General features: G+C 44.2%; 1 protein-coding gene across 6 annotated transcripts in view; it reads right to left on the minus strand.

Annotated features, from left to right (window-relative positions):
- The window catches only part of LOC144152592 (neprilysin-1-like), a 109,915-nt gene that overhangs the window by 75,551 nt on the left and 6,627 nt on the right, over positions 1-27,737 (minus strand). For 5 of the 6 annotated variants that reach the window (XM_077683901.1, XM_077683904.1, XM_077683907.1 and 2 more), the window contains exons 2-3: positions 11,585-11,679; positions 11,396-11,517 (exon numbers count right to left, since the gene is read on the minus strand). In XM_077683901.1, the coding sequence (XP_077540027.1) occupies positions 11,396-11,413 (18 nt within the window). In that variant the 5' untranslated portion in view covers positions 11,414-11,517; positions 11,585-11,679. Of the gene's footprint in view, positions 1-11,395; positions 11,518-11,584; positions 11,680-23,061; positions 23,152-27,737 lie in introns of all 6 variants that reach the window. The other variant, XM_077683902.1, reaches the window with a different exon arrangement.

Consider the following 27,737-nt stretch of genomic DNA (forward strand, 5'->3'; position numbering starts at 1 on the left):
GAGAGTCACGCTGAGGCTTCGAAAAACCACGGGGTTTAAATAGTCATAACCCCCGTTCTAATCTCGTAAACCGCTGGCGCTTGTCATACATCCCCCCGTTCTCTAGCGCAATGAAAAGTTCAGGTACATTTCCGGCAAAATCTCTGCATATAACCGGCAGCCCCTGATTCATTTAGTCAGGAACGCTCGTTGGTTTTTACGATAGTAAGCTGAAAAAGCGGACGCGCAAGAAAAAATGGCCCGTTCGAAATGACGCACAAAGGCTGCAGGCGCGCAAGAAAAAAATGTCCCGTTCGAAATAACGCAAAACAGCTCCAGCCAAGGAGGTTAAAAAAAATTGCAATTTTTTTAACCTCCTTGGCTCCAGCATACGAAATTAAAGCAAGCACAAAGAGAACACACCCCTGCTGGCGCAGTTTCAAGCAGGGGGCGCGGGAGCACTGCGAAGGCGGGAAATTTGAAATGCATCGGGTGGCAGCAGTGAGGGGATAACGGCACTGCAGCCCTTAATGCAAATCACTTCTCTGCACTTCCAACACCTTTTTTTGTTTAGCCTTATCGCACGTGAGCTTCTAATTTAAACGTTTCCCGGAAGTAAGTTGTGCATGTTCGAAACGCCCGCAGTGATCGTAGCGCCTGTTAACCAACCAGTACGACGTTTTACTAGCGAAAGCCGCGGAAGCCTGCAAATCAAAATAGTCAAACTTGGCAAATGGAGAGACGAGCTAGTTGGTGAACATCCAGTGAACTTTTGACCACTCACGGTCAAACTTGGGTCTAAAAGCGGAGAATTACGAAATTCCGAGAAAAAAATGTACCGGCAATTTAACGTGCAGCCCGGGTGTTGAGCAATTTGAACCAGAGCCCGGTTGCACAGAACCTGATTTCATCCACAGCTACCCAGGCATTACGCCATGGCGTAATATGTTCGCTTGAGAAGTTTATCCAGGACCTGTAATCTGCATGCTGCAGTCGTTGACATAACAAGCCACATATTTTGAACAAAAACGTTTACAGCAATTCGATATAAACTAAGTTGTTCTAAACAGCCCTTTTTTCAGTATTAAGCTCATATGTGCAACGTTTGCATTTAAATTTGTGTGTTGTCGCTAATGATATCCCGAACTGGGCCTTCAGGCTACGAATACAAGAGGAACGTACCAAAGAAAACAGCAGTTCCAAGTCAGGACCTGCTAAAGTCATCTATTCATTATGCAGTGAAAGCTGAGAGCAGAAAACAGCTAAGGACGCAGCGGTCCACAGTTCGCCACTGTAAGCATAAGTTGAAAACCCTGCTCTAAAAATGTACGCAGTACCCATTCTCTTCTAATTTTCTTGACATCACGGCATAAAGACGTCTACAGCTGCATTGTGCAGTTCACAGGTTCTTGAGACGCCACTGATCACCACTGCTGGCACTTGTGCTGTTCATGTGCTCATTTTCGTCGCAATTTTAACATTATTATTTGTGCCAATCAGGAACACTACCATTTTTCAGGAGTAAGGAGGTTTGGAGCAGCAATTTTTTACAGCTTGTGTCAAAAGTCAGTCACTACACCCAACAACATCCGTAGCAAGTCATGGCCCCAATAAGGTGGACAACTTTCTCCACACTAGGTCTTCGAGTGTTTGAGTCTACTGTTACTGAATTCTGCCCAAAATTCAGAGTGCAGAGCCAACACCCATACAAAAATGCCTTATGGGCGTCTATAGAAAAATGTATGGTGAGCTATGGCCAGCTATGGGTCCCTATGGTCACCCATAAAAGTGCATAAATTAGGCTATAGCCAGCTATTGAAGTTTTTATGCATCCTGCACTAAAGAATGTAAACCATACAATTCTCTTTAGACGACTATAGAACATCCTAGTGTGTTTAGTCAATAGAGTCACAGCTATTCAGGCTACTGTAGCCAGCTAAAGAAAAATCTATGGCTTTAGTTCTATAGGCCAGCCGCTACAAAGCTCTTTTGGCTGGCTATAGACCATTGTTTAGCTTTAAGTCTACAAATTTAAAACCATTCAGCTGTATTTTACCAGCTACTGAAAAGAGGTCGTGCTAAAGCTAAAGAGAGATAGCCATAAAAGCTCATTTGGCTGGCTATAGGCCGTTTTTTAGCTCTAATTCTACAGACTCAAAACCATTGAGCTGTCTTTTACCAGCTATTGAAAAGAATTCGTCCTAAAGCTAAAGAAAAAGCCATAAAAGCTGATTTGGCTGGATATAGGCCGTTGTCTAGCTCTAAGTCTACATAATTGGAACCATTCAGCTGTCTTATGCCAGCTATTAGAGAGAATCTGCCCTAAAGCTAAAGAGAGGCACCCATAAAAGTTTCTGCGGCTGGCTACAGCGCAATATATAACTGTAAACCTTTAGACGTGTGAGAATTAAGCAACATTTAGCCGGAATTAGGAAAGCGTTTGGCGCAGAATTTAGAGGCTTGCATCCATAAAAGCTTCCTTAGCTAACTACATAGTGACATAAGCCTCTAAGTCTCCAGCCGCTAATAAAAAAGTGTTAGCCTATAAAGGTATAATTCGAGCGCACCATTAAATTCTATTCCGCTGGTTCCAATATGACTTATGACGCGTAATTTATACACTCATGATTTACCTAGCTACATCTACAACACAGACTGAATAACGATGATGAGGTTCATCGGCCAGTTATATGAAAGTTTTTGTTCAATAACGTTAGGTACCTAATATACCAACAATACGGGAAAAGTACGATTAAAGGCAGCTACAGACAGAATAATGCTCAAATTCAGGTTGCAACTTTGGATACTGTGCGTCGGCAAAGCTTGCGAATGAACGTCGACCGAAAGACGTATAAGTTCTGAGAATTCTTCCTCTGCGGCCCTTCGCTGCCGCGGTCAAGTGGAAAAGCGGGCTTCTTTGAAAACGGCCTTCTCAGCGTCGAAGCAAATTGGAAATAACTTTCGCGGCCCCCGTTCCTGCGGGCGCAGTCAGAAATATGGTGGCATCTGCGAACAACCGCATTCCTTCTCCCGCGGAGCTCACTTTGAAATGAGTCATTGAGAAAGGGGGAGAGCGACCCAAGCTGGACTGAAGGAGGCAGGGAAAGGAAGTTCTGGGAAGCGTTGAAAAGGTAGAGGGGACCACAACCGGCCGGGGAGGTGCGGCGTGAGTGCCGCGCGCGTCGACGCTGTAGCGGTGTTGCTGTAGCCCGGTCGTGCGAAGGGAAGTTTTCGTGGAAAAGAAGGTCAGGCGTTCCGTGCTGTGTTAGTATTCGTGCGCGCAGCAATAATAGTGGCAGAAATTTTTCCCTGAGTACTGATAACAGATATAGTTTTTTCGGATGAAGAAAACAAAACGTTAAGCCACGTTGTACTTGCCAAATAAAATCATTACCAGAAAACAAGTTCGAAAAAGGTGGAAAGATGGGCACGTATCTCCGCACTATTTGCTAGCGCGATGGACCTGCTTATACCAGGATGTACTCAGTCATCCACATCTCGTCTCCTTGCTCATGTGCGCGGGCATGGCGCGTGTTGCCTAATGTTGGAAATTTACGACTCGACTGCAATGTGTTCGTGTTGATGGTGTGACGCCAAGCAAATGTGCCGCTTTTCGCTGTCGGAAATTTCGGTGTTTATGGTGACAGTGTTACGATTATTTCAACATCAACCCGAAAGTCATGCGGAAATGGATACCTGCGACACCGCGACAGGAATTTCATCGTACGCAAAACACCAGGGTGAGTCATCTTACGGACTGAAGAGGCTGTATTGTGCGAGAAATGAAGGACTTTTTTTGGTGTTCAAGAATACGTTTCCAAGCTACCCTGCACCACATGGGCATTGCAATGTACACAGAAGTGGATATTCTATGGATATTCCTATGGGTGTCTTTAGCTTCTTCTATAGCCATAGCGATATCGAAAGAAGACCTAAAGAAAGCCATAGAACCGGCTATAGAAGAAGCTAATGACACCCATAGAAATGTCGATACGAATAGCTAAAGACTACCATAGAACCGGCTATAGAATAAGCTAAAAACACCCATAGGAATGTCGATACGAATATCTAAAGACAACCACAGAACCAGCTATAGAAGAACCTAAAGACACCCATAGGAATGGCGATACAAATCGCTAAAGACAACCATAGAACCGGCTATAGAAGAACCTAAAGACACCCATAGGAATTTCGATACGAATATCTAAAGACAACTGCAGAATTGGCTATAGAAGAAGCTAAAGACACCCATAGGAATGGCGATACGATTCGTTAAAGACACCCATAGAAACGTCTAAAGAATATTGGGCCAAATAGCTAAAGCCGAACATAAAAAGGATTTTCTATAGCCGACCATACAATATTTTTGTATGGGCAAGGAACACAAATTTCGACAATTACACTACGGTGATATGACAAGCAGTAGCATCTGTTGACACACTGCTGTAGGATTACGATATTTCTCCGGGGAAAAAATCTAATTCAGCAGACGCTAAATTTCACGCTTTAAAGTGAGCAGAAGAACCCGGGCCAGAGAAATGTGCCCCGTCGAAATATGTGGGCATTGGTCTCAGGCGCATCACTGTTCAGACGTCCTTGTAAGACATTGCCATTCTTTTGTTGTGTGTGCCAATATGTCATTTGTGCGTAAGCATGGTTATGAAGCAGCCACAACGTGTATTTCTGAATTGTTGTTTACATTTCTAGTGAAATAAACCAGACACAGTGAACGCTTATTCAGCCACATATTCCCTAACGCATACACAGGCCACACAAACACAAAATATTCCCAGCTTTAACAGATTATTATCAAAAGCTTGTGGTTGGGTGGTCACGTTTCTTGCTGAGAAGCAGATGGACCTGGATTCAAAACCCAAAAATTTTGAGCTGCCAACACCACTGTTTTATTAATCTGTTTGGCCAAGTGTAACCCAGCAGCAACCGGAAACAGACATATCGTGATACCCACAGAAAAGCCGAGAAGAAAAGTCTCTGTTGTAGTAAGCTACCGACGGTTGTGACTCAAATGCCAAACAGGCACTTCTGCACAGTTTGTCTACTCCAGCCGTTTCATCATTATGCTCTGTAACAAGATCATCATCTGCACAAAATAAGCTGCCAGTGAGCTTCTGTCTTGTCGTTTTAAGTTCGGAGCACTTTAGGAGCCAGGCTTGTCTTCGTAGCTCGTACGGGGTCACGGCGTTATGCACACCGAGAGAGGCTCCGAAAATAAAACCCCTTCCCCTGCTTGGGATCGAACCTGGGTGTCTTGCGTTACGAAGTTAATGTGCATCCCATTGCGCCAAAAAAAACTTGAAATAAATATGAGCGAATTGCACGTGCTATTTATTGAAACGATACTGAGGGTGCAGACAACCTCAAATAATCCAAACTTATCATCCGTCCAATAAAGCTCATCGCTACACCACTGCACAGCAGCAAATATAAAGCCCTGCACAGTTTCTTCAAAGGAGCCATGAAGACAAAATACAAGTTGGGTTTATTCAAAAGAGTGCTTAGTCCAGCTAACAATGATACCAATATAATCGCAATCTTCGAACAAATAACGCAGATATTAAAGAAAACGTGTGAAGCGGTCGCTACCCCCGAGCCAATTTCCCGCAACTTTTCTATGACGTCACGGAACCTTGTTTGTGCGATTGGCGGCCGCCTAACTGACCTGTCGTGACGACACATGACTGGGCGTCTGTAATGGGGCCTCCAGTTCCATTTGACCGCATCACTTGAATGCTAACGTGGAGTTAACGCACTGAAAATTATGTTTTATTGTTGGCTCGTATGACGTAATTCTTTTCATAACACGTCACTGTGGCGCAAAATTTGAAAGTTTTTAAATACTTCTTGCTTTTTTTCGTTAAAAACATCTTTTGTGGCTCTAATGGAGCTGAGTGAGATACTGAGTACTAGTTCTATCAAATTAAACGAAGCTGTATTTTCTCTTCATGGCTCTTTTAGGCCTGCTCAGTGGTTCCAATATTCCGTTTTTCTCATTACGGTATGTCGAGTCGCTGTTCTCAATGCTAATACTTTGTTGCTCCCTCAAATATCTCACAGAGCCCTTGCAACGTCATATGGTGCAGTATGCAGATCATTTGAAATTCAATCGATGAAGCAATTACTCTTTAATGACGCCTGAAAAGTTCCCATCTGCCCAAATTGCGTAAAGATGTGGATTCCTGAAACTTTCGATCACGAAGCTGCATGTCATTTTCGTGGTTACAGGAAGCGCAAGGCTTGTTCGTGCTGGGTACTTGAATAAAACACATTACTCATACGCTGGCACCAGAAATTTCTTGTTGCTTTTTTTCTTTCCTTTCTTTGTTGCAGGATGTTCCTGGGAGCCCATTATAAGTCCTGAAGAGCAAGGCACTGCTACTACCGTTGAACAACGAGCGTCTCACGGTCATGTGAAAACTGAGGAGTGCTGTTCAAGTTAAATTAGGAGGACTTGCAGAAAAACGTGTTTACACCCTAGATGGCTGGATTGTTATACCTTCATCGGATTTGCTAGAGCATCTAGCCTATGCCTGGCCTATACATCCAGATATTCATGAAAAGTCCACGTCGGGGCTGTACATCCCTGAAAAACAACAGAAACACTCATTATTATTACCAAGTTGTTCTTAGGTGTGGGCTATTTTTAAAGAAAATACCTACATATTCTTCAGTAGCTCCCCTCGACTCCTGTAAACCCAACCCCTGCGCACTTGCAAGACTGCAAGCTCTGGTCGAATAAAGCAAGTTAACTGAAAATTCTATTATTTGCTTGAAATAGTCCACAACTCCCTCGGTAAGGGCAACAATTTTTAAACGATGCTACACACCCAGACTGCAACCAAATATTAAGAATAAGAAGTCAATTTATCAGCTTACTGGCAAACGCCCAAAGCTAGGCTGTTGCTCAACTTTCAGAGCATTAAGTCTCGCCAAGTTTTTACTTTTAGCTTTGCTGTACAACGTGGCTGAATCAGAACCTGCCTGGCCTGCTAGGTATAGTGGTAAGATTGCACCATAACGTGGAGATAACGCAAACGCACGATAACGCAAACGCAGTTATTTATAGCAATTTCTGAATGTGTGCCGTGAGCCTTACGTGTTGATAAATTATGTAACACGTAGACATAATGTAAGTCGGCTGTACTTAAATAAAACACCAGGATAAAACTCGCTCCTTCGTTTCTATATTAGTGCAACCCAATTACAAACCGACAACATTTGTTTCAAGTCATTCAAAGTTGCCATAATGCGACCTGACTTACAATGGTGATATCGAAAAAACCGAAGGCAGGAAATTCAGCAAAAAATAAAAATTGGGCGGCATTGACTTAACTACACACAGTGTCACCACCTGTACAAAATTTAACGAAGCCATTAATAATGCAATGTGACACGGAAGGCTGTTTAAATTCTACGCTGATTGTCGACTACAGACACTGGCGAGCTTAACATCCCTATCTCGAGTATACGGCGTTTCCATTGTTCGCCACCATCCAAAATACAGCCTCCGCGAGCGCGACCGAGCGCACTACGTAACTAAAGCCATCCGACAGCACGCAATACAGCGCACAATCTAAAAATATGCGAAGATTTAAGTGAACAGGCCTCACGCATTTTTCTGCAGTTCGCGCGCTCACCAGATCATCATTCATGAGGCTAGGGGAAGCTCTATCACAGCCCAAACAGTGGTAGTTAAAACTGCACGACTTACCTGCAGCAGTTAATGTCAGCCGCGGCAAGGCGCTCGAACTCCTCCGACAGACCAGGTGCGCCCGAGCAGGGCCCTTCCGCGATTTTTGGCTCGCTAGAGAGGCAGCCGATATTGAGCGAAATGCGATGCGGTTCCTCGGTCGCACCCGATGTTTGCACGCACATAGCGACAATCTCAGCTGTTTTCGCAGCTCCGATCTCTGACCCCGATCAAGATGAGGTCTTCGGCTGACATCTTCGCTCTTTCTCGCCAAAACAACGCGAATCAATGCTGCAGTCTCAGAATCTTAGTACTGCAGCAAGCGATTCTGCGGCGGGCTACCTGTTTCGCGATGCCATTTTGGTTGTTGCCAGACGGGGTCGCCGAAATTAGAGTTGCGAATATTTAGTCATTTGCTCGACCTAGACCCAAAATATTCATCGCGCCTAAACGACGTCCCAAATCCCAAATACATTTAGCGATAAGCGATAAATAAGAGATACGCAGAACAGTGCAGCAAACACCTTGGTTTGGTTATCCGCAAGGTTCTCGAGTATCGAAACTTCCAGTGTAAGAAAGCTAAAATGACACCGATCCCGAGATCAGGAAATAGCGATGATTATTCAAACTTCAGACCAATAATGTTAACCATTACTTTATGCAAAATATTGGAACATATAATCTTAAAACACTTGACCGTTCGCTTGGAAGCGAAGATCATTTCTTTATCCAACCAGCACGGGTTTCGTAGTAGATTATCGACCACCAAGAAACCAACGGATGTTGTTCATAATTGGGCAATGTCTTTTGACAACTGCACTCAAACTAGCCTTTTCTGTGACGTTTCAGTCCCTATGCACACTACAAATTTTTTGCAACGATCCCAAATGTTGTTGCAGATGAATTAAACCAATGAAGTAAATACATTTTCAATTACCTTTTGCAATATGTCCTGTTTGAACAAGTACCAACGGTAAACTACCTGTCACGACCGGAGTACCACAAGTCCCCGTTCTGGGCTCGATGTTATTTCTCATTTTTAGTAATGATATCACGGAGAATATACGATGCAACACTATGCTCTTCACCGACCACTGAATTCTTTCAGAAAAAAACTCCGACCTCCCCTCGCGGGAACCCCTGTGTAGATGCGACGCATAGGCGGAGCGGCGAAGGGACCGTGATTTATAGCGCGCATAACGTTGAGGGGGCTGCGTAAGCCGGTCCCAGTCGATGACGGCGTTGGCGTAGTTGTAAAGCGGCGTGGACTGTAGGTGTTTGAGCCAAGCGTGGATGTTGCTTCGCCGGAGAACGGCACACCGGTTATATGCGAAGCGCGCCCGAAGGAGAGGAAACCTCTGAAGAGAGAGTACTGCACATGCACCGGCCCCAGCTCGTCTGCCGCGGCTATGACGCAACACAATCCAACACAATCCACTTTGATCCAATCCAATCCAAATCCAATCCAATCCAATCCAAGCCAATCCAATCGAATCCAATCCAATGCCCCTCGCAAGAGAGTGTTCGCTATCGGAGAGGAGAGGGGGTGAGCGGCGGAGAGCGCAGCTGGCGCGGCGACGAGAATGGGGGAGGGGTGGACAACGCCGACGACGACGACGACCACGACGGCGACGACGACAACGCTGGAGAGACAAGGCGAGTGAATCAGATGCTCTGCATCTAACAATTAACAGTCCTTCAGATCAGCTTGCCCTCACTGATGGGAGCGGCGTCGTTTTGAAACGACGTGGAGTTCATGGCGCGTTACTTGGAGGGGCAGGAAACCATGAAAATGGCATTAGGCGTTCTAGGAGGTGCACTTTCACCAAGGGGCAAAGCGACGCGCAAAACAACGAGAATCAGTGAGTGTAGTTCTGAGCGTTGCTTTGCCCGTGGGTGGAGGTGCACCTCCTGGCACGTCCCATCCATTTACAGTTTCTCGCCCACCCCATGATGCACGCATTTGCATGGCAGCACAGCTTCAAAACAACGCCTGTCGATTTAAAAGAATCTTGCCCCATCTCTCCAACTGGTCCGACATGTGGAAAATATCAATTAACCCCAAGAAAACAGTGCGCATGTCGACAACCGGAAAGAAAGAAGCTTTAAAATATGATAACAGAATTACGGCACTAGGCTTAAATAATTAAAAAACAAAGATATTTAGTTGTCGCCAATACTTCAAACCCTAGATGGGATGCGCACATTTCTATTATTGTTTCCGTTGCCCTGAGCAAGCTTTTCATCTCTGCGGGTGCCATCAGCTGGCTCTTCAATCTACCAAGCATTTAGCGTATACTACCTTGTCTTATACTACTATGTTACACGCTAAGCCGTGTTAGCGTAGTCACTAACGGTTTAGTGTTAGCGACTGTATACGCTAGAAAATTCACAGAGCAAAACAGTAAGATTCATCTTCAACAGTATGACCTACAATACTGATCCTACCCCAAATATGTTAACAAGCACTGTCCTCCAAGCTTTCGCGATTTGGGCAAAACAAGTGCGGCTGAGATTTCCTCTTCAGCTTCTTCATAACCAGCAGAAAATTAACACATCATTGTACGTCGTCTGTCAAAATCCTGCGTAAACCGGCACAAACTCTTCCGCACTAAAGAGTAACACAATAACACTTTGAAGCACTATTTTTTCCCACTTGCTATCAGGGAATGGAATTGTTTAGATCCCTCGGCTACTAATGCAAACTCATTATTGGGCTTTGCCTGAAAGATAGGAAATATTATCTGTTATTGCAATAATGCTCCCAGCCCTCAGACTTTTGATTTCTCCATTAGTGGCCAAGTGCTCACAACTGAGTGTTCAGTATTGTTTTTTGATGTCTTGAAGTGTTTATAGGTTGCTTTTTTTTGCCTGTGTACCATTGAATTTCGTACGTAAGTTTTCTTTTTTTTTTGGTTTCTCTGTGCTGCCCGAGGATAAAAATGTATGCTTTGCATATTATTTCTGTTATAAGAGTGTGTGTGAGATACAAGTGTGTTTCCCAAGAATTTAAACTCGATATTAATCCTACATAAAATTAAAGAAACTTACTTGGCGTACTTTTAGCTCTGATAATTTTATGACTGTCACTGCATAAAATTCCTGTTCCTGTTTGCCGTGCGGAACTGATGATTTTATGTACTACTTGCATGTGGAATCTGTGCGCCCAGCTGCTACGGTCCCAAAAGAGACTGCCACTATTGAAAACAGGCAAACAAACATAGAAAGCATTTTGACTTCAATCTGAATATGTGCTACCCAATGCATTTTTCTGCTTGTCCTAGTGTGGTGCACGTCATGATCAAAATGGTATGAATCCTACTGGGTTCTGTGACGTAATAAGGGCAACATATTTAGCCCGGATGCATTTGGAGTGTAGCAATATCAGTATCAAGCGTAGTAGTATCAAGTGTTGTAGACGTGTCTTACACATATGTATGTATCCTATCTATTCCTGTCTGAGGTTATTCTACTTACAGTGATTGCGACAGCCCTGGTGGCATGTTTGCACACCCCATGTGGGCATAACAAATGCGAATTCTGGCATCACGCGATGAGTAACACGACACTACTAAGCCTCAATAGCATCTAATTTGGGTGTCCAAGGAGACGGACTCGATTGCATCCGCACGCATCACTCCAGGACGTACGGTCGTCTGCACTGAAACACGCGAACGCAAGTGAACACCAAGCACTAGGAGGGCTCACCTGTCTGGAAGGCGCCATTGCTGCCCTGACGAAACGTCCAACTTAGATCACACGCTATCCATCGCAGCCGCGCTCCTGCCTGGCGGACGCACACTAGGGTCATCTGCAAGTCGGCTGCCGACCTGCCGAATCATAAAAAAATGGAATGCACAATGATAAGGGAGGCCCAAATAGAGAGCCGTCTCTTACCTCTAGCAAGCCTTGGGTGGCCAGATAACGCAATCAGCACTTCACCTCTCACGTATACTCGGGCTCCTCCCTCTGCCCCCGGCTCGCACGTCACACTGGAGCGAAGGGACAAAGCAAAAACGTACACCGATAAGGGGACGCAATGTGAGAGATAGCGCGTGCTCGCTGCTAGGCTCTTCCGCTCCCTCGTGTTGTCTTTCCAATAACGGCGGTTGTGAGACTGCAAACCGCTCGTTTAACATTCAGCATAGTAACAACTTTTCAGCAGAGTTAAGGACATCCTGATGCATATACATAGCCATGTTGCGCGTAATGACGCCATATATATAATCCGTGTGTGTGCGTGTGGTGGGGGGGGGGGAGAGGGGGTTCATGATTGTTTTGCACAAAAAAGGCGAAACTCAGAAATGCCGCGAAGCTATCGAGCAAGCATTGTGGTTATTGTTGTTCCCATAACTATAAACGTGTAATGGTGGAAAGTATGCTAAAAAGATGCACTCGGAAACTTCCCCATGCCCAACATCCGTAAGGATAAAAGTAGGGTAAATAAAGGAACCTCATTGCATTGAACCAAGTTGTGTGCAGTCAACACAATTAAATTTTAGCGCTGAAATGCAACACTGTAGAGCTCGATAAATGCCGCATCAGTCAAGGAACGTTACCCCATCAAGAGCAGTAGGTACTAAAGAAGTTAAAGAGGAGTAAAAAAAACGAGTAGAAATACTAGTAAAAAATGTACTTAAATGGGGTATTAGCCAAGCATTATGTTCTGCGCAGCACAGATGTAGTACTCGTAGTAATAGTCAAATCAAGCGAATATTACCGGTCACTGCAAGATGTTTCCAGTCATCTCCTACGTGTAATTTGAACGTGAGCGGGGAGCGTGCCATTGTTCACACAACCTAGAATGATCGGGTGCTATTTGGACATCAGCAGACAACGAGACATATGTAAAGCGGTGTACCAAAGGGTATAACAGAGATTGAGTTATTCGCTACTTGTCATAGCTAGTTCATGGTGGAGTTGTACAAACTTACGAATTTCCGCTTGCTTTTAATACATGGGCTCCTAGTGGACGCCTGTTACAGGGAAACAGAGACACCGACCAACAGAAACTGCTAAAGACTTTTTAAAAACAACAAACTGGAGACGTTCCGGCTTCGACACGGAAGCATTGTTCACAATGGTATCGTTAAACCCTGAAGTCAAACCATGAATGGGTCCGTGAAACCCTCGGCTTCAGGGTGCATGTTTACACTAAGCAATATTTATATACGTTTTGAATTTTAGTACACAAAATTTTGGTAGGGGATTCATAACGTGCGTTGCATAGATGCAGAATAATTATTTTTGTAGCAAAAATAAGCAATTAAGCTAGTTTCTTATTTTGTATATTACTAGCGGTAGATCCGGCGACTCCTGGGAGGGCTAATATACCAAAGGGTATAACACAGATTGACTTCTTCGCTACTTGTCATAGCTAGTTCGTGGTGGAGTTGTACAAACTTACGAATTTCCGCTTGGTTTCAATACATGGGCTCCTACTGGACGCGTGTTGCTAAAGAAAACCGCCTATTTCGAAAACAATTTCGAAAACAATTGTAGGACCCTGGTGTGCCCATTTGAAATGTTATCTCAGTAGGTGGACAGCTATTAGTGAAAGTTTTATTAAAAATAATACAGGCTCAAGGACGAGGAGTATGGTTACAGAATAAGCGGCGCGCTGCCCCGGCAGACGGCGCACGAGCTATGCGGGTGCATTAAAATTGAAGTGAATTGAAATAACCTCCGCTGTATTCATCATGCGAGTTGCGAGAGAGGATGGGAAGAGCGCGATGGTTGGGGGTGGGATAAATGAAGGAAAGGAACACGGGTGCTGCTGGAGGGAGGGAGGAGGGGGCAGGAACCGTTGAAGAAGCCTCGTCTTTCCAGGACAATTTATTTATTTATTTATTAACACTGCGATCTTTGTTCAAGATCTTAGCAGGGTAGGAGAAACATAATCTACATGAGTAACTTTCGTGGCAAAACACACACAAACATACACAAAAATATACAGAAAACAGAAGAAGATGCATCATGTGAGCAGGTGCGACTCGAAAGCAGATAGTGATTTTCCGGTTACCGTATTGTTAGAGAGGTTGTTCATATCGACAATGGTTCTTTTGAAGTATGTGTATTTGAAGCAGTTGTTGCGTGGATTGAGTGGTATGACTGTTAGCGTGTGTCGGCGTCTTGTATCGTAACCAGTTGAAAAGTGAAAGATGTTGGAGGTCCAGTAACTATTTGACAGAAAAATTTAAGGCGTATCCTTAGCGAAAAGATGCCGTAATTTTAATGTATTTTGAGTGCATTTAATGCCTATATTAACTTTGTATTTATACTGCATTATTTTGTCCACATTCCAAATGCATTTGGAATACATTTACAATGTATTTAAAAAGTACCTCAAAAATACATAAGCAGTGCATTAAAAATATACATTTAATGCATTTTAAATGCATTAAAATGCTCAGAAAATGTAATTTTAAATACATACAAAATGTATTAGTAATGCATTTTAAATGCACAGAAAATACTGCTTCAAATATACTCAAAATGTGTTACTAGTGTATACTAGATAAAACCTAAATACATTGAGAGATGCCATGGCAATGTGTCTTAGGGGGAATTGTTAACGTTCAACTAGACAATTTCATATTGTGGTTTCAAAAAGTTTAATAGGCACTAGGCTAAAGATATGCTCCATTGTGAAAATGTAAACCGGCCATGCTCGGAATGCGGGCCAGCAAATGACTGAAAAGAACAGCATGTATGCGCACAAATTGGCAGTTTCAAAGTTGTTTATTGTACACCTCAGTCGAGTGGCAAATTTTTCCATTACTAAGCACCAGGAATGAATGCCTTTCAGCCACCTCGGTAGCCAGCGCAGATGAAGCGTTGTGCATCAGAGTCCTCGTACTTCGGATGCTCCACGCGGGAAATTTCACCAGCACCTGCAGTGAAAAGAAAATATTAGTGAAACACTTTTTTTAGAGGCAAATAAATGTCAAATCAATCAGGCCTTTTCTCTAGCCGTGCCAACGTCCTTCGCGAGCAAGGAGTTTTAAGTGCGAAGCACTTCTTAGTCGGGCCTACTCCTGCTTCCACCGCCGTCCTCCGTCCGCAGCCTAGCAACGGAGCTAGCTACCGTGCCTAGCAACGGCGCCGGATTTCCGACGCGTGAGGGCGCTCGCATAGCGCCTCCTCTCCCCCCTCGCCTACTCTCCTAAAGCCATAGAGTTTCATACTAATATATACTAGAGGGAAATCTGGCGCTGCATTCGCGGGCCGCCGTGGGCGGCGCCATTGCAGCTAGCGACGTTCCTCGCCTCCTTGGGTTGGTTAGCCACATGGCTTCTTTTTGGTCTTGAAGCCAAAAGGGGTAACATTCTTTTTTTGTTCATCTTGCATGAAGCTTCTAAATAATCCCTGACAAATAAATCTTTCTTGAGCTTTAATTTTATAATAACAAAACAAATTCGGTTAATCTTCTGCAGTAATATTGTTGCATTTTTGCAGCCAAAGCCAACTTTTCAGCCTGTTCGTGAGCCATGTCAAGGACAAGTGGAACGTGCCTGCTCGGTACATGACGGCACGCTCGCTGAAGTGCGGCTCCCCTAGACAGTGGCGCCAGATTTCCCTCTAGTGTATATTAGTATGAAACTCTATGCCTAAAGCCCCTTTACTACTCTCCAGCTCGCAACACCCTCTCTCGGCGCGCCAGCCAGGCCACTACACTATATAAAAAAAACAGAATCCGGCGCCAGGTTTTGATCCGGGGACTTTGCGGCCGCAGCGCGACGCTGTACCGACTCAGCCACGGACGCGACGCTGATATCAGTGTTAGTAACGCGCCTTATATATTTAACGCATTCAAACGCGCGAGTGCGCGCGTAAGAGACTCGGACCCCGTCGTCTTGGTCGGGGACTTTAACGTGGACGTGCGAAAGGGCGGCGAGTGGTTGGTGGACTACATGCTCGACAATCACTCCATGACGTGCCTACCGTTGGAGTCTCCGACCACCGTCAACGGCGCGTATATAGACCTGGCGTTTGCTAGGAACTGTAATGTAAGGCCTGTCCTGCAACAACCCTTAACGGTCCACTTTAGCGACCACAAAGCGGTCGTAATGACCGTCGCATACAACGACAACACAAACAAGTGCTGAAATAAATACTGTCGTTTCACTTTACTTTGCGTGTGTGTGTGTGTGTGTGTGCGTGATTACATTCCCTCTCGAACATCTCTCGAACATACACGTTAATTCACCAAGATTTCCGCAGAGGGACAAACGAGGCGTGTTAAGCCGAACGTGATCACGAGGGGGTGTTAATGTAACTAACGGGCAAAATGCCACCAAACTTCAACAAACTCCCCCTCATAGCATCACCCCGTGCTTCGCACTTCCTCATACTCCCCTTCGGGGAAATGCGGGGGAATTTTTTAGTTTCCTCTTCAAAGAAAAAAAAACCGCCGTGAAAACAATGCCCCTTTGAAGGAGGTAAGCCAATTTATGTAATGGTAAGCATAGTTTATATTGCCATGCGACGGCATCAGATCTTCAATACCATTTTAAGAAAGAATGGTAAGGGGGGGGGGGAGGGCGGGAGGCTTATGTTTGGACATTGTCTAGGGATAAAAATTAGCGAAAATTAGGGGGAAAAAGACAGTGCTAAGATAACAACGTTACCAAACATGCAACAGAGTTCTTAGAGTTATGCTACTTTTCTTTCTTAGGCGCTTGAGTTAAATTGAAATGGTAGCAATTCTATTTTTTCAACTAACTTGGACAAAACTAGTCTGTGACCTCAAAGGACGCTAATAAAATAAGTTAAGTAGTAATCCTATTAACTATAATTATTGTTATGTGTTCCATTATTCGGCGTCACCTTCTTCGGAGATTACGTTCAGAAAAAATAGTGCGCAGCGAAACAATTTAAAAATGCATGGGCAGGATTGCAGTATAAAGCTCACATAAAAGTCATTAGATTGGCGTGTGCATTCAACAATGCTTTCAAAGGAACGGCAAAGTAAGGTTATTTCGAAAAACATGAAAAAATTTCACGCCGTCCTTAAAATAACAAGCTCTTATATCGTAGGCACCTAACCGTTTCAATCGCTTCGGTTATGTGCCTACGATATAAGACCTTGTTATTTTAAGGACGGCGTGAAATTTTTTTCTTTTTTCGAAATAACCTTACTTTGGCGTTCCTTTGAAAGCATTGTTGAGTAACGACAGAAAAAAAAGAGCAACGCCAGAAAAAGTGTATTTGTGCTTGCACACACACGTAATTTTTTCCTCTCCGCCGCACATCACCGGCAGGTAATTTTATACTTTTTGCTGTACACAGACAACATCATTATTTAATTAGGAAGCAACGCGGAAAATAATTGTAATTACTCGCGTCTTTAACATACAAAAAAAAAGATAAACACCTGTTAGCGTGAGGGACCATCAAGTAAAAAGTAGTTGCTTCATAAATACTCGTGACACCTAAATAAAACTCGTTTAAGTACACCATTTAGACTAAACACACACAACCGCCAAGCCACCCAAGCTGTTTTCGGTGCCTTTGGGCACATTTTTAAAATTCTCCGGTGGCGTGGTCCAGCGGTAGCGCGTCGGGTTCCGCGGGTCTGTCACTCGACCACGAGCGGCCGAAGGGCGTCTCGGAACGCGCACACGTGTTCGTGAATGCGCTACGAAATGAATACAGCAAGGAGGGAAAAAGTTGCTAGGAAACACAAAAGAGGAAGGGTCCAACGTCCTGAAAATTCGTGAAGTTTTGGGGGAGCAATCCAAGGAACAAAAAAAGACGAACCTGCCCGGGGGACCCGTTCCGGCAACCGAGGGGTCTCGTGCGGGGAACTGGTTGCCTCCCTCAAAGTCCCCTTCCCCACCCGAATTCCTTCTCCTTCTTCCTTTGCTGCTTCTTGGTTCTGGGTGGTGGTAGGAACAGAAACTGATTGTAACTTAGCGGCGACTCTCATACAGTTTGTCTTAGATGGACAAATCATTTGTAGTCCCTGGTCATAAAGCACTTTCGCTACTGCCACTTGTACCGAAGATTACGTGGGCCGTTGTTAATACTTTTGGTCACTTCGAAACAGACGGCATAAACTCTTTCATGACTTTAGTTGACAGAATGGCGACATGCGACCGACAAAAATCGCGAAGGCTGCTCGGATTCTCGCCGTATGGCCCGGCCATGCGCATTAGTCGGATGCATGTATGCCACAAACTGGGTTCCTTCCCCGTACGGCGGCTGCTGTGAACATGCGCAGCTGTGAGCGGCTGCTGCGAACAGAAAACAAAAGAAAGCTGCGTCCCTGGATACACTTCGCAAATTTCTCAAGCGCCTAAACATGGACGGCGGACTTTCTGTGAACAGGCTGTGCTGAAAACGTTCCCGGCTGTTATGTGTTTAATGCAAGTGTTAGTCCTCAATAAGTTCAGAACGGAATAACTCGATCTACAAGAAAACTCGTAGCAACAGTACGCCTTCCACTCAGCAGGGCCCGAGCTAAAAATTAGGCGCAAAAAGGAAAGCACTAAAATCCATTTTTTTACGCCTTCTTGCTGTCGTTGATTTGTGAGTACATTCCCTTACACGGCGTAGTTACGGTAGGAAACCTTGCTCGTAGGTGGAGGTAAGCTTAACAACTACGAGCGGATTTTATAAAGAGCGTTAGCACTCTTTGATTGCAAGGCAAACATACATCCATTAATTGTAGTGCGACACCGTACGCGCAAAATAGCCGGTATATAGTGCTTACCTTGGCTAGACGGCAAACGCCGCTGCAACGCGCCGTCCAAGCAGAGACTGCGTCCGCCCGACGACCGCTCGTTGAGGAGTCCGAAAACTTATAACACCACAGGACAGGCAAAAGAAACGCAGCGAAGGCAGACAAAACGTGAAGGAGGGGTGCGCCGCTCAACTCGCGCCGCAGGTAGCGGGCACAGAGGAGGTAGTGAGCGGCAGTGAGAGGCGCCGAGCTGATCGCCCTCGCAAGCATAGCCAGGGTTGTCCATCTAAGGGCAAAAATTTTCAGAAAAAGAAAATTTTCAAAGCCTCCACAGCGATACCGTTTAACAACGCTGGCAAAGTGCAAGTGTTTTCGTGCATATATATAGTCGTTCAATTCGATGTTTTTGCTTTGCCGATTGCGTTGGAACACCGCCGCTTACATATTTGTACCCCGAGTTTCTCTCTAATACGCGGAATTATGTCTGCCTTAGACAGCGCAGAAAGTGAAAGTATCTCCCTCAGTTCCTTTTATTATAGGTAAACATCGAGGAGAAATTGTCAGTACGTTTATCCATTTGAGATCTATTTTATCCGGCACTTCAGATATGCTTTACGTGAATATTACAATTCAGCAACTGAAGCAGCGCCTGTAGTGTACTCGAAATGTTTTTCGGCAAAGCTTTATAAATACATTTGAAATGTATTTTCAATAAGTATTTTTCATGCATTGAGAGTGTATTTCTACCATTTTTGTTCCACGAACGTAAAAGGCATTTGAGATGTATTTCGAATATATTCGGAGTATAGTTCCATGCTTCAGCACACTTTTAAAATATACTCAGAGTGCTGGTCTAAGTGTAGTAGGCAAGTGCATTTGCACCATGATCGTTTGGCGGAAAGAAATACATTTTCAATATATTCTGAATGCCTTAAGCGCACATTCGTGAGGTTCAGTGCATTATTAATCTATTTTGAGGGTATTTAAAAGCACTGTAGTGTACTCGAAATGTTTTTCGGCAAAGCTTTATGAATACATTTGAAATGTATTTTCAATAAGTATTTTTCATGCATTGAGAGTGTATTTCTACCATTTTTGTTCCACGAACGTAAAAGGCATTTGAGGTGTATTTCGAATATATTCGGAATATATTTCCATGCTTCAGCACACTTTTAAAATATACTCAGAGTGCTGGTGTAAGTGTAGTAGGCAAGTGCATTTGCACCATGATCGTTTGGCGGAAAGAAATACATTTTCAATATATTCTGAATGCCTTAAGCGCACATTCGTGACGTTCAGTGCATTATTAATCTATTTTGAGGGTATTTAAAAGCACTGTATTTTTCCTGCATTTTTAATGATGTATTCTCAATATTTACAAAAAATTGAGCAAAATGCAATTTTTAATGCACTTAAAATACATTTACAAATACAAAGCATAATTGAAGTGCACTTCAAGCGTACTCGTACGTATTTCAAACGTATAACTTTTCGCTAAGAGTAGCTCTCAGATACTGTGGGCAGGTTTCTCTTATGGAGAAGTGCAGTTATCGATGTGCGCCTGTAAGAATTGTATATAAACCTTACCGCCTTCTTTTGAATGTTTTCTAGTTTTTTAATATTGGTTTTAATACACTGAAAGTGTATGGATCCCAAATAATTGCCGCATACTCTAGCATGGGACGAATAATTGTGCTGTAAGCTAGGAGGCGTACAGAGGGGGTTGAAAACTTTCAGGCACGTCTTAGAAAGAAGCGTTTTCGAAGAGCATTAGCGGATACAGTATCGATATGCTTATTCCAGTTAAGATCGTTTGAAATCCACAAGCCCAGGTACTTATATGTTCACGTCTGTCAGTCTAATGTCACCAGCAGTATAGATGTGGGAAAGGGGGGATTTCTTGTGTGCTATTTTCATGAAAACGGTTTTGTCAAAATTAATGCTCATTTCCCAGTGCCGACACTAATCCACAACTTTTTCAAACTCACGATTTAGCCTAGTCTGATCCTCAGCACACACACTTTTGTTGTATAATATACAATCGTCCGCGTACAGTTTGACACCAACTGGCAGTCCGGTAACAATGTCATTTATAAAAATCAAGAACAATAAGTGCCCAAGCACCGATCCCTGGGGAAACCCAGAATCAACACGAACATATCTGGATGACGTACGATTCAAACAAACAAATTGTTGGCGGTTAGATAGGTATGGTGCAATCCGTGCCACCAGTTTGTCGTTTTTTATTATAGTGTCTAATTAGCGCAAAAGTTTACTGTGAGAAACTGTATCAAAAGCTTTTTTTTAAATGCATAAAAATGACGTCAGCTTGAATTCCATCATTAATTGCACTTGTAAAGTCGTGAAGAGTCTCAACTAACTGCGTACAGGTAGAAGGACAGCGCCGAAAGCCATGCTGAAATTTTGTGAGGACGTTATGCTCTTCCAGAAAATTAGAAATGTGCTTATGTATTATGTGTTCTAAAATGTTGCATTACTGGGTAGAATTGAAATTGAGCGATAATTTGGAATACGCGACTTGTCTCTTTTTTGGGGTATCGGCTTGATTCTGGCTGTTCTCCAGTACGGTGATCCTAGTGGAAGATCGCATAACAGCTACTCAACACCTTACTGCACAGGCAGGGTGTGAGCACACGCTGGTAGAAATACACGCAAAGGAAATTGCCAGCAAAAGCAATATTTTCGTCATGAGCGTCTACTGCAGACCATCGCAAAGACAATATGAATTCGATTGAGTTGTGATGGACGCGAAGAAATTGGCCGGCAACAGGCCACTCTTGATTTTGGGCGATTTCAACACGCCACACACCCTATGGGGATACAAATTTCAATCCAAAAGGGGAAAGGCTTTGATCAAGACTATGGAGGACATGGACGATTCTCTAATCAACGATCCCGGAGTACCCACAAGAAGAGGCAACAGCGTCTCCAGAGATACAACACCAGATCTGTCATGGCTCAGCGGAACGCTGGATATCTCGTGGAAGTGTGAGGACGAGGATTTGGGCTCTGACCACACCATCATCACACTCAACATACGGGGCCCAGACTTCTGGGACAAGCTGGGAACAGCTCGCATAACGCACTGGGATAAGATGCGTGCATACACACAACAAGACGGCGAAGGCGCGGACGAAGGGGAGCCTGAAGATATCTCGTACAAGACATGGGCCGATAAGCAGAAGAAGATCCTCGACAAATTCACCCAAGAAATTGCAACTACAACGAAGGTACCTTTCGTGGACAGCAGGCTCGCTCACATGTGGGCGGCCCGGCATTCGCTCACGAAGCGCTGGAAGCGGCAAAGGCGCAACAGGAAGCTCGCGCGTCGCATAGCCGAGCTTAACAACGAAATTTCGGAGTACGTGGCTAAGCTCAGCAAAGAGAACTGGCTGCAGGTATGCGAAGGCCTTCAAGGGCAGTTGTCCGTGAGCAAGACATGGAAACTGCTGGGGCACCTCACAGACCCCGCAGGCAGCAAGACAGCAAACAACAGGTTGCTGACGAAGGTTATAAACACGTACGACGGAGGCGGCGACCGGCTTATGACGGCCCTAGAAGACCACTATCTTCAAACGGATCGAGGGCAACACCCGACCCCACGAGAATACACAGGACCCAGCAATGAAGACCTGGACAGGCCGTTCACGATCTCTGAGTTGTGGACAGCAATTGACGAGAGCAACATGAAAAGCGTTCCGGGGGTAGACGCCATCACCTACAGGTTTCTCGCCAACATGAGTGGAAGGACGGCACAATCCCTGCTCGAACACATAAATAACGCTTGGGAAACCTCACACCTCCCGCCGGAGTGGAAAGAGGCTTCCCAAACTGAAACCATGAGGCCAATATCGCTGACCTCCTGTGTTGACAAGGTGATGGAGCGTATGGTTCTAATTCGCCTTCAGGAACACCTTGAGATCACCGACCAACTTCCGAAGACGATGTTCGGGTTCCGCAAGAATCTATCAACACAGGACTTCATGCTACAACTTCAAGAGCTGGTAATCGAAGCAGCCCCAGGGCAATCCTCGCCCTAGACCTCAAAGGGGCATTTGACAATGTTAATCATGCTAGTATACTCACTAACCTCAATGAGACGATGTGCGGGCAGCGCACTTTTGGATATGTCAAAGACTTTCTGTCCTCCCGTAAGGCACGAATCTCAGTGGGTAAAGAGCGAACGGAGCCCCTTGAATTGGGGGAGCTGGGAACGCCACAGGGAGCAGTGTTATCACCACTCCTGTTCAATCTGGCCTTACTGCCACTGCCACGTTTGCTAGACCAAATCGAGGGAATCGGACACGCGTTCTACACGGACGATATCCCTTAGCGAGAAGATGTCGTAATTTTAATGTATTTTGAATGCATTTAATACATATATAACTTTGTATTTATTCTGCATTATCTTGTCCACATTCCAAATGCATTTCGAATACATTTACAATGTATTTAAAATGTACCTCAAAAATACATAAGCAGTGCATTAAAAATATACATTTAATGCATTTTAAATGCATAAATATGCTCAGAAAATGTAATTTTAAATACATACAAAATGTATTAGTAATGCATTTTAAATGCACAGAAAATACTGCTTCAAATATACTCAAAATGTGTTACGCCTCTAGAGTACGAACCACGCCTCTGGAGTACGAATACATACCTTCTGCACCGCCTAGCCACCATTCCACGTCAGTCACCGTGAGCATCCGGAGCCGTCCCTCAAGACCCCTGGACACCGCAGCAGATACCGCTGAAGTGAACCATGGAACCCCAGCAATTACGGAACTTCCAAGACCAAGATCCCCGCCGCACGTAACGTGGCAGCGCAGCGCATAACGTGGCAGCGCAGCTCTGCCGCATAACGTCCGTTCGACCAATCTGACCGCGCTTCTTGCTCGTACTAAGGCCGCTCTCCAAATTTAGTATCAATGACATCCATAAACAGGCCCTCGCTCACCTAATCGGCAACACTGCCCCCCAGTCATATGTAGCTGTGCTCGCCTCCCACAAATATGATACCCTCGGAAGCTGCCTCCGCATCACCACTTACGATGAAACACACATGCAGCGACTGCTCACGGTCATGCAAATACTACAATTTTCCCATGCCGGAGCAACCTTCACGCTGCCGACCGAGTTCAAACGTTCTCTTTACCGCCCCAGCTCTGCACGTGGGGTCGTCGATGTGGAACCTAGCGATTCCAACGATGAAATCAAAAAGTGGCTTCGTTCGGAACAAGCACCGATCTTCAACTGCCACCGTCTAGGCCGCACTAATGTGCCTGCGTCCCGTTGTTCGGACAGTACGAAGTCATCAACAGAGAAAAGGATGAGCACGCACGCGAGGTTGTCGAAGAGCTTGAAATTAAGCGGCTTAAAGAAAACTCTGGGGGCATCCCTTCGGTTGCGCTCTCGCAAAACGAAAGGGATTATCTGTTGCAACGTTTGTAACATGCTGAGGGCGAGAGGATAAGTGTTGACGCCAGGTTCTGTTGGCCATGCTATTGGATTTGCTTGGTTTATATGTCTTTCTTTTCTGAATGAAAAATCAGTTCTAGCTCAGCGCCTTGTCCTGTCGTTTCTTCCATCTGTGTCCCCGTCTACGTGCGCTGGTAACCCTGTTAATATGCATCACCACCTTGGTTACGAAGTCGTCTTTATGAATTTATTTTAAAGGTAGCCCTGTTTGCCGAGTAGATGCACATTCAGGACCATGTAACGCGCTGCATTTTCACAAAAATGCAGATATCGCGGAAGTTGCACCTGTATGCGTAAATCGAGATAATTGGTAGCACAAAATTGTAAAAATATTTTAAAAATAAGAAATCCAAAAAAAACAGAAAATGGCGAAACGTGTAACGCTCTGCATCTCCACAATAATGCAAGTTTCACAAAACTTTTATAATCGTTATAATAGCGTATATGGACACAATTGGTCGAGCGAAATTCTGGAAAACTGAAAAAAGTAAGAACAATATTAAATAATTACGGAAACTAGCGAACCACGTAACGCCCTGAATTTCCACAATATTGCAGATTTCGGAAAAGTTCCAAATGTAATCGTCATGGTAACGTAAATGGAGATAATTGGTTCAACGAACTTTTGAAAAACGAAAAAATCCCGCCATCTCCACGAAGTAAATGATGATGAGAGGGGCGAAGCTAAAATGCTTATCTGTGAAACCGTGAAACATTGTTATAGGTCTTCTTGACGGCGCGCACCATCTGAATGAGTGAAGGACATAAGGCGCGTTCGTAGCCATGCTCACGTCTCGGTTTGTAGCGCAGTGGGAATTGCGCCACGTAACTCCCGTCTCGGCCAGAGAGTCGTGGGATCGAAACCGGGCGCCGCCGCGTCAAGACCACCCCTCCTCGCTCGCAAAGTCGATGTTTGAGGTGATTATGTAGGGCTTGTTTGGGATGGTGAGAATCTCCATGGGTAAGTTGGCGAATTCGGTGTGTGACATTTCAGCAACCTTGGCCGTGGCCTTCTGCAGAGCGTATTGTGTCGCGTACCCCCGGTACGTTTCTCGAGCTCGCAGGCGACGAACGACAACCTCTTCTTCCTCTCCTTGTTGGGCAGCAACGAACGCGGTGAACGTTTTGACCTCGTCGGGCAATCTTTGGTTGCCCAATCCCTAGGGGTTCCTGCCACAATCATCATCGTGGTGCCGTGTACAGCAGAAACGAGGGACGGGACAGGGCCCGAGCAAGAGAAGCTTGACCCCTAAAATACAAAATTTTTTAACAATTACGGGAAATGGGAAAACGTAAAAGGCATGGGTGGCATTTCCAGAATAATGCAGATTTCACGAAAGCTTCACCTGTAGTCGTTATAATAGTGTATATGCAGATAATTGGTCGGACAAAATTTTGAAAAACTTAAAATAAAAAAATATTAAAAAATTACGAAAAATGGCAGAACGTAAAACGCAAGTTTTACGTTCTGCAGATTTCGCAGAATTGCAGATTTCGCGAGAATTTTACCTGTAATCGTTATAATAGCGTAAATGAAGACAAATGGTCGAACGAAATTTTCAAAAACTAAAAGAATAAGCAAAATATAAAATAATTACGGAAAATGGCGAACCATGTAACGCCCTGCATTTCCACAATACTGCAAATTTGGGAAAGTACGAAATGTAATCGTTATAATACCTAAATGGATGGTGAGACGGAATTGGTGGGACGGAATTTTGAAAGAAGACATAAGAAAAACATTTTTAAAATACGAAAAATGCCAAACAGGTAACGCATAGCACTTCTTTAATAATGCGTATTTCGCAAACGTAAATGGAGATAATTGGTTTAACGAAATTTTGAAAAACTAAAATACAAAAAATATTTAAAAATTTCTAACAATGGCAAAACGCATAAGGCAAGGCTTTTCCAAAATAATGCACATTTCGAAAATGTTCCAGATGTAATAAAGTTTGAACTCAACACTAGAATTTAGGTAGAAACAAATTTTGAAAAATTAGAAAAATGATAAAAATATAAAATAAAAACGGAAAATGGGGACCCGTGTGATCCCGTGCATTTGCACAATAATGCAGATGTCGCGAATGTTCCACTTCTAATTGTTATAATGCTGTGAAATTAGATAATTGGTGGGACAGGATTTATAAAAACAAAACATTTAGCTGTAAAAATCTCACACTCAAGACAAGCGGCATAAGAATGCTACGGAATAGCAGATAATACTCTTAAAGTCTGCAGAATTATTTTTGTTTTTTTTTATTTTCCCAATTCTATTCTACCAATTATCTCCATTTGCTCATCATCATCATCACCAGCCTGTCTCCGCCCACTGCAGGGCACATGCCTCTCCCATAGATCCTCAATTTTCCCAGTCCTGTACTAACCGCGACCAATTTATCCCACCAGACTTCTTGATCCCAGCTGCCCATCTAACTTTCTGCAGCCGCCTGCCACGCTTGACTTCTCTAAGAATCCACTCTGTTACCCTTAATGACCAACGGTTGGTTATCTTGCATTCGTGTTACATGCCTTACATGCCCTTCGTCTTAATTTGTCCTTAACAGGCGTTTGTTCCCTGACCCACTCGGCTCTCTTCTTGTCCGTCAATGTTACACCTATCATCTTCCGTTACATGGCTCGCTGAGTCGTCCTGAATTTAAGTTAAACCCTCTTAGTGAGCCTCAAAGTTTCTGCTTCGTAGGTGAGTACCGGTAAGGGGCAGCTATCGTACATCTTCTTCTTCAGGGACAATGGTAGGCTGCCATTCATTACCTGAGAATGCCTGCAATCCACCCCATTCTTATCCTTCGAATTATTTATTAGGACTTGATTGCTCGGTGACGCAAAAAAAAAATAATTTCGCGCAAAAAACGAGGACGATGATAGGACAAGACGAGCGCAACTTCCAACTTCATTTTGCATGAAATAACAACACAAATATATACCTCCCACTGGTATCACCCGCAATCCTACCAACAGCCGCATCACCCAATTCGGCGTAACAAGAATCTCATGTCGCATACAACAAACAACATAGTTCGATAAAACGGGGTGACCAAACAGCACGCACCAGATACCCGATCCAACATGGAGAAAATACACGTCTTGCAAAATGAACACGTGTCGAAGTTAAAATCGAAGATAGTAAGTAAGGTAAAATAAAGCCAGTAACATACAATGATAACGGGGGTGGGTGAATCGAGGTGATGAACAACACAGAGGTTCCATTTAAAGGAGGTAACCGAACCTAAAACAGGTCAAACTTAGATAATACCCACGGCTTTTATAATCAACACTTGTCGATCCTAAAACCAAAGTTGACAGAATAAAAGCATAAAATCAGTGCCAAAAAGCATAAAACCACTAATAATGCAATAAAAAGTTGGGGGGACATTTACGTTTGTATCCGAAGATGTAAGGCCCGATAGCGATTCTTGGACTCCCACACAGGGTGTTCGTACGTGGTTGCGGCATTTCCTATCTTTGCTTCACGAGCAGTAAAGGTCATCGCAAAGAGAAAGACTAGCAACGGGAGATTTTAATTGCCTTGTCCAGGAGAGACAAGGGTTTCTGTACTTTTGGGGCTTAACATGTGAGTGTGAAAGGCTGCGTGTGCGGGGTTCTGGTCAGTTTAAGCGAGGAGGAGTCAGTGTAAGTGTATCCAAATATTAACTCGAGAGCGTCATTAGGCTCATTTCTCGATTTTGCCGTGCCCGCTAGCCGTCCGCTATCAGCCGTGTTCATCAAGTGTCACTCCCAACCGGAAACTACGACTGAGGCAGCAAAATGCGAAGGTTAACTGGAGGGTGGGAGGAAGGGCAATGATGTTTCGGCGGAGACGGCAGAGATGATACG

The sequence above is a fragment of the Haemaphysalis longicornis genome, unplaced genomic scaffold (assembly GCF_048455015.1).
Source record: "Haemaphysalis longicornis isolate Haplotype H1 unplaced genomic scaffold, Haemaphysalis longicornis Haplotype H1 scaffold_9, whole genome shotgun sequence".
NCBI lineage: Eukaryota > Metazoa > Arthropoda > Arachnida > Ixodida > Ixodidae > Haemaphysalis > Haemaphysalis longicornis.